The sequence below is a fragment of the Pygoscelis adeliae genome, unplaced genomic scaffold, assembly GCF_000699105.1.
Source record: "Pygoscelis adeliae isolate BGI_AS28 unplaced genomic scaffold, ASM69910v1 Scaffold72, whole genome shotgun sequence".
Taxonomy (NCBI): domain Eukaryota; kingdom Metazoa; phylum Chordata; class Aves; order Sphenisciformes; family Spheniscidae; genus Pygoscelis; species Pygoscelis adeliae.
Genome location: NW_008824286.1, coordinates 1,775,451 through 1,782,582, shown reverse-complemented (window position 1 = coordinate 1,782,582; position 7,132 = coordinate 1,775,451). Strand labels below are relative to the sequence as shown.

At 61.4% G+C, this 7,132-nt stretch overlaps 1 protein-coding gene across 1 annotated transcript in view; it reads left to right on the top strand.

Annotated features, from left to right (window-relative positions):
- The window catches only part of SOGA1 (suppressor of glucose, autophagy associated 1), a 15,814-nt gene that overhangs the window by 1,630 nt on the left and 7,052 nt on the right, over positions 1–7,132 (top strand). Inside the window, 3 exon segments of the mRNA XM_009318691.1 lie at positions 195–353; positions 3,052–3,114; positions 6,002–7,127. Of these exon segments, the coding sequence (XP_009316966.1) occupies positions 195–353; positions 3,052–3,114; positions 6,002–7,127 (1,348 nt within the window).

Here is a 7,132-nt window from a genome sequence, read left to right as displayed (position 1 = left end):
ATGGAGAGGACCCGCACGGGGCCCAGACCGATGTCTGCACCAAAGGGTCTCAGTAACAGCCATGGTGGTCTATGAGGACCACCATGGAGGAGATCTCCGTGGGTGCTATATGAGGACTGTAGGTGCCCAGGCTCTGCGGTCCCAGCCCTGTGCACACTGCACCCAGCTTGATGACAGCTCCGTTGTGTCCCCAGGTGGCCAAGGATGTCTCCGTGCGGCTCCACAATGAGCTGGAGGCGGTGGAGAAGAAGAGGATCAGGCTGGAGGAGGAGAATGAGGACCTGCGCCAGCGGCTCATCGAGACGGAGCTGGCCAAGCAGGTGGTGCAGAACGAGATGGACAAGCTCCGAGAGGTGAGTGGGACATGGGAGGGGGGACTGAGAGGCGTCCCCAAGGCTCTGCCTGTAGCAGGTGTCCTGGCCCTGCACCGCGGGATCCCACATCCCTGCTCGCATTGCTGAAACCCAAACCGTCCTGCAGATGCCTGTGAAACCCGAGCAGCGCCTGCCCTCAGCAAGGCATGCTTCATCCCGCCCTGCGGGCACCGGGTGGCTCTACCCTGTCCCGAGGTGGGGGGGGGGCTATGGGACTTCTCCCCTGCACTAGAGCCACTTTATGGGTCCTCGGCCACTTGCTCCAGCCCTGGGACGTGCCCAACTCCCACAAGCCAAAGCTCTGCATGATGTGTGGAGTCCGCTGTGCCCCTGGCACAGTGCCCGGTGCTGGCTGTATCCTGACCGCATGCTGCTGGTTCAAATTGAGCTCAGCCGCGGGGCTGCAAGGCAGCAATGTCCCAGTGGTGCTGCAGATGTGGGTGGGTGCACAATCCCATCTGTGTCCTGGGAAGCCATGTGCCATGCATGTACCTACATGCACGGGTTCAGGGCGCTCCATGCCGTGCTGGGTTTGGGACCAGCTCCCGGCCAGGAGCAATGTCATCCTCAGTGACAGGAAAGGCATCCCGGTGACAGCGTGGGCTTTTGATCCATTGCAGCACTTGTAACCCACTTCCCTACTGCCCGGGATGCCTTTGGTCCCCGGGGAGCCTCAGGAAGCGTTGCTGGCTGAGCCGTCAGGGCAGCGTGTGGGAGGAGACGTGCCGTGTCAGAGCTGAGGCCTTGCTCCCACCGAGGATGGGGACATGACGCAGGGAGGGCTCTCTCTGCCCTCAGCCGTGCTCCCCTGCGTGGCAGGGCAGGGAGCCAGCACACGGCTTGGCATCTCTGTGGCCGGCTCCAGTTAATGCCAGGGCCAGCTCCTGGCGAGCCGCAGGACCTGGCTACAGTTGCACCCATCCCCTCTGCAGCCACCTTCTCGCAAAGTGGCACGGAGCAGCGTCACCCCAGACGGAGCGTCTTGTCCCTCCACTGCGCAGCCTCTGCTAACAGGCGTGAAATGGGTTTCCCTGCAGCCGGCAGGCGTGGGCTGAATAACAAATGGCAGCAGCGGGAGCTGGGCTGGAGGACTCTCATGCTTGAAAAACAGGCAGAGAAAATGTTTGCGTGGTCAGTGTGCAGGGAGACCTGAGCGCCAGCTGCTGCCTTGCCCTGGCAAAAGAACATGGGACAGGATACGGCCCCTGTCTGCAGCTTCGTGAGCCCAAAGGGAATGCTGCCGGCTGGCACGAGACCCAGCACAGATCAGAGCACAGCTCCCCGAGCTGGGGATGGCGTGTCCCCAGGCTAGCAAGGGCATTGGGGTTACTCACTGATTGCAGAGCACTAATTAGACAAACAAGTGAGTTAACAGCCCTCCTCCACCTCCTCCCTGCTGCTGGAGGGCACAGAGCGTGGCAGAGCTTGTTAGCAGCCAAGCCAACATGGAGCGGGGGCTGTGCAGGGCTGGGCTCACCTCTCAGGGGTGATTATTTCTCCCTTCCAAGAGGTTTCTCTCGTAATTGGATAATTGTTGGGATGGGCAGATCCATCCCCAAAGGCGCGTGTGTTTGACCCTCTGGCTCTACCCCTCCATGGCATCTCCTGGGGGGCAGGAGAAAAGTGGGACTGGTCCAGGTACCCTGTGCCAAGTCTGCCGCATCGAACTTGGTCGTGATGAGACCCTTAGGCATGGCCATCCCAAGGGATGCACCAAGGTGGAGCGATGGCAGCCGCCATCTGACCCAGGGTGCTGTGCTTGGGGCTGCTTGGGGCCGGGCGATGCCCTTTGCCAGCCCTGGTCCTCAGCGCAGTGGGGGCGAGGGATGCCGACGTGGCACAGCCAGCCCCCAGGAGAGGCTCTGCAGCAGCAGCAGCTCCAGCGATGGTCGTGGCCTTAATAGGAAAGCCTGGAGCCCAGCACCTTGGCACAGGCCGCAGCTTACATTTCACAGCTGCTTTCTTTGGCTGCTGGGCCTCAGCGCCAGCTTGGAAGTAGGTCCAGGGTAGCCGCAGGGATCGGCCAGCACTCATGGGGGGCTGCGTGGATGTTCTTGAGGGTTTTCCCCCAGCTCCCCTCCCCAGATAACTGGCCCTGCTCTGGGCACCTGCTTTTTTCCCCCCATTCCGGTGTCCCTTATTGCTCTGTCTGGCCTCCCATCTCCCAGCTGTCCTCACTAGCCTGGAGATCATCCCTTGCGTCCCCAGAGACCCTGAGGGCAGAGTCAGCATCATCCTGCTGAGGAGCCCTCCCCATAGCTAAGCGACCAGGACATGTCCCTTGCTTGGGGAATAGGCGAGGGGGAACGTCATCATCTGCTGCTCCCACACTGGGATGCCCCAAGAGCCATCCCTTGGCCTGGGTGTTGGATTACCCGCTCCATCCAGCCGTGACACGACTGTGACTTAGCCTCTCCATGGCTCATTTCCTGCTCACTCCTGCTCTCTCACTGCTCGCTTGCCTGCAGGGGGAATTTCTGGCCAAACCTCATGATATGATGCTTTCCAGTCCAGCTCCCCCAAAGCAAAGGGCCTCAGCCCACTGGGGCTCTGGTGTTTTCCTGGGGTTCACAAGTGGCTGGAGAAGTCAGCATCGATGTCCATCCATGCTGGGTCTGTCTGTCCGTGCCGGGATGCCGTGCCATCGCTGCAGGTAACAGCTCTCTTCTCTCTGCAGAATTCCCTGAAGAAGCGGGCATCTCGCTCCATTGGGAAGACTGAGAAGAAACCGTCAGTGCAGGTATCGGCGCCGGCGCGTCCGGGGCACGCCACGGTGGCCCACCGGCACCCCAGGTCGTGGTGCCAGCTGGAGACTACGCCTGGCCCAGAAGTAAATCTGGGCATGGCAGTGCCATCCCCTCGCTTGCAGGGCTTTCCTGCCTTTCAGAGACCCTGCATAAGGGAGGGATTGATGTGCTGGGCCATCCTCATTGTCCTCAACCACTCCCTTGTCTCACTTATGAATGGAGCATCGGTGGCCGGCTGGTGGCTTTAACCCTTTCCGTGTGTCAGGACTCCAGTAAGGAGCTGAAGGACTTTGGCTTTTACATTGCAAAACTGCTTCTGCTCTTGGGTTGTGGCTGTTGCAGCTTGGGTCCCTCCTGCTTGAGGATAGCCTGAGAGCCCCGCGGGGTTTGGGGGAGCTGAGGGTCCCCGTGGGGAACGGCTCAAGGCCGAGCTGTCCCTGCCCTGCGCCAGGCTGCTGGGGTAGAGCAGGGGAGGGGGGATTTGCCGGCGGCAGCAGGATTTCAGCTGTCATTTGCTGTTGGGCTGAGCTGCTGTGACTCACTAATGCTGTTACTGGGGCTCAGAGGAGCAGAGCTGCTGTTGCGGGAATAGAAATGCAAGTGTTTTAATGCTGGAAAAAAATTATTTCAAAGGCAAAAGACCTGAAAGGTTTATTTTGGGGAGTAGGTCTGCTCCCCCAAAGCTGGGGCAGGGAGGGGGACCCTGTCAAGACACTCCTGCCACATGCTGCTGAGAGCATCTCATGGCAGGGACCCCGAGCACCCTGAGGGTTTCTGGGTGACCTGTGTCATTGCTGGCACAGCCCACTCTGTGCAGCCACGGGACGGGGATCCCCAGGCCCTCAAAGACTTTCCCCTTTGGTCTTTTATTTATCATCTCCCTTTAACTCCATTGTTGAGAGCCCTTTCAGGCCAGCTGATGGTCCCAGCGTCCCCCCCCTCATTTCCCCAAAGATCCCCAAAGAGCAGACTGTGGCTTTGCACCCACCCCTGGCTGTGCCCCGAGCCAAGGGGGCTGTCCGGGAGCCCCTCCGTCACCCCCCTTCCTGAGGCTGAAATACAGCCCCTCCTCTGCCTCTTCCCTGGGCTGGAAACAAACCCCAGCCCTGGGCTGCAGTAAAACCCCCCTCTGCTTCCCACATCCCCACGGAGCTGAGACCCCTCAGTCTGGGGACCCGGGGCTGGATGCGGCTCCAGCTCTGCGCTGGGACCAATGCTCCAGGAAGGAGCCGGTGCTGGAAAGCAAACCCCGAGCTTCCCCTGGCGCAGACGCCCCTGGATGTGGCCCCCCCAGCCACTCCCTCTCCCACGCCGCCGTGGTGGCCCCGCAGGCACAGATGCTGGTGACTCATCGGTGGCTTCCTGGGCCCCTTTCTTGCCCGGCCGTGCTGGGCGAGCGTCGGCGCTCACTGAAAATGGAGTTGGGGGGACAGACCCAATGCTGAGTTCTGCCCCAGACCCCAGGAGCACTCGAGGTGGTCTTGGGGACGTGTGTGTCCCTCCAGTGATGCCAAAGGGCAAAGGGACACGCCGGGCTGCTGCTTTTTTTTTCCCTGGAAAAACAGGAACTGAGGTCATGTCTGCCCCGGCGGGGAGAGCTGCCCGCGCCAGCCCTCCCCTAATCGCCGCAGCTGATTAGGGGGGGGCACAGCTTTAATGCGCCTTAGCGAGGCCACATCTCAGTGCGCGAGTGCGGAAGAGCAGCAGGGTGGTTCCTGTGGTCACAACAGGGCGTCTGGGGAATAAAACAGCACCCCAAACTCATGGGACCCCCCCCCCATCGCCCCTGGCCTCAATATGAGCAGCCCAGGAAGTCTGCAGAGTAAATAGCTGCTGCAGGGTTTGGGGGGTGTGAGCGTGGGCATGGCTGGATGGGGCTGGGGGGTCAGGAGCACCCAAAGAGGGGGATAGCTTGTTTCTGCCAGCCAAGGAAACAGGAAAGGGGATGAGTTCAGCCAGGCGGAGGGCTGCTGGGGCCAGCAGCCACCTGGCCAAAGGGCTCGGCCACCTCTAGCACCCGCCCAGGGCTTCAGCACGTGCTGCGGGGCGAGAGTCACAGCCCGGCAGGTCCCCTCCTGGCAGTCGCTGCGCCGGAGCTTGGAGCACTCAAGTGACCCCACGGCACGGGAAGCCACGAGCTGACGTCAGGAAATCCTGGTCCTCCATCCAAAAAGCTTTCCAAAGCAGAGAAACGGTCTGCCTGGGCAAATAGCCGAGATCCTAACTGCTAAATTTAAAAAAAGCACGTGGAGAAACAGTCCCAAGAAGCAAAGGGGCTTGGGAAGGGACCAGCGAGCTGATACGGGGGGTGTGCCTGGGTTTTCTGTCCCCTGGCAAGGTGGTGGCAGCAAGGATGAGTGCTGGGCAAGGGCTGGGATTTTGGGAGATTTCCAGCTGAAACCGCTGCTTCTCTGCCCTATGATGGAGTGTTTGGGGCTGAGCAGGAGGAGCAGAGCCCCAGTTGGGGCGGTTGCAGCAGCAGCAGCAGCACCAATTGTTTCAGCACTTGCCAGCTTTTGGAAGGAAACCTTGGTGGCTTTTATTTTGCTCTGTGGAGTCTGACAGCTTTTCCTCTCCCTGTTCCCTGCGATGGATCGGGCTGCGGCAGGGCTGGGCTCGGTCCCCACATCCCCAGCAGTGGCTCAATGTCCTTCCTGGGGCCGGAGCCACGAGTCTCCTCGCCCAGGCATCCTGCCCTGTGTCCGGGCTCTCCCTGAAAGCCTCCAGGATGGATCTCAAAGTTTTTTCCCCTTCATGAGCAGCAGCTGCAGCTTCCCTGGGATCACCGGGGTGGGAGGGTGGCATGTCCCCAGGGCTTGCTCAGAGGCACTGTGGCCCCTCAGAGTGCTTTTCTAACGCCCGTGCCCTCTCGGTCCCCAGGAGGACAGCACAGACCTGAAGTGCCAGCTGCATTTTGCCAAGGAGGAGTCAGCCCTGATGTGCAAGAAGCTGACCAAGCTGGCCAAGGAGAACGACGGCATGAAAGAGGAGCTGCTGAAGTACAGGTCCCTGTATGGGGACCTCGACAGCTCCCTCTCTGTGGAGGAGCTGGCCGACTCTCCCCATTCCCGGGAGGCCGAGTTGAAGGTCCACCTCAAGCTGGTGGAGGAAGAAGCCAACATCCTCAGCCGGAGGATAGTGGAGCTGGAGGTGGAAAACCGCGGGCTGCGGGCGGAGATGGACGACATGAAGGGCCAGGGGGACAGAGAGCTGCCGGGGCAGGACGTGCGGTTCCTGGCGGGCATCTCGGGCTGCGGGGACGCAGGGGACACGGTGGCAGAGCTGCGCCGGCACCTGCAGTTTGTGGAGGAGGAGGCCGAGCTGCTGAGGCGCTCGCTGCTGGAGCTGGAGGACCAGAACAAGCTCCTCCTGAACGAGCTGACCAAGTACAAGTCAGACCATGAGCTGGATGTGACGCTGTCGGAGGACAGCTGCTCGGTGGTCAGCGAGCCCTCGCAGGAAGAGCTGGCCACGGCCAAGGTGCAGATCAGCGAGCTGAGTGGCAAGGTGAAGAAGCTGCAGTACGAGAACCGCGTGCTGCTCTCCAACCTCCAGCGCTGCGACCTGGCCTCCTGCCAGACCAGCCGGCCCATGCTGGAGACCGACGCCGAGGCTGGTGACTCAGCGCAGTGCATCCCTACCGCCGGCTGGAGGGATGGGATAGGCAGCAGTGAAGCCGAAGGGCAGGACAGGGTACCCGGCGGTGCGAAGGTGCCCGATGGCCCCACCAAGCTGCTCAAGCCCAAGGACCTGGAGACCTTGCTGGGCATCCGGGACCAGGCGGCGCTCGTCAGCAAAGCAATCGACATCTTGATTTCGGATGCCAACGGCTTCACCTCCGGGCTGAAGGCTTGCTTGGACAACGAGTGCATGGGGGGGCTGCTGGGCGAGGCGGTGGGTAGCGGCGGCGAGAGCCCCAGCGATGCCAAGCTGATGAACGTGCTCCTCATGCGGCTGGGTGTGCTCCAGCAGGACCTGGGCTGCTTCGCAAGGAAGGTGGACCACCTCACC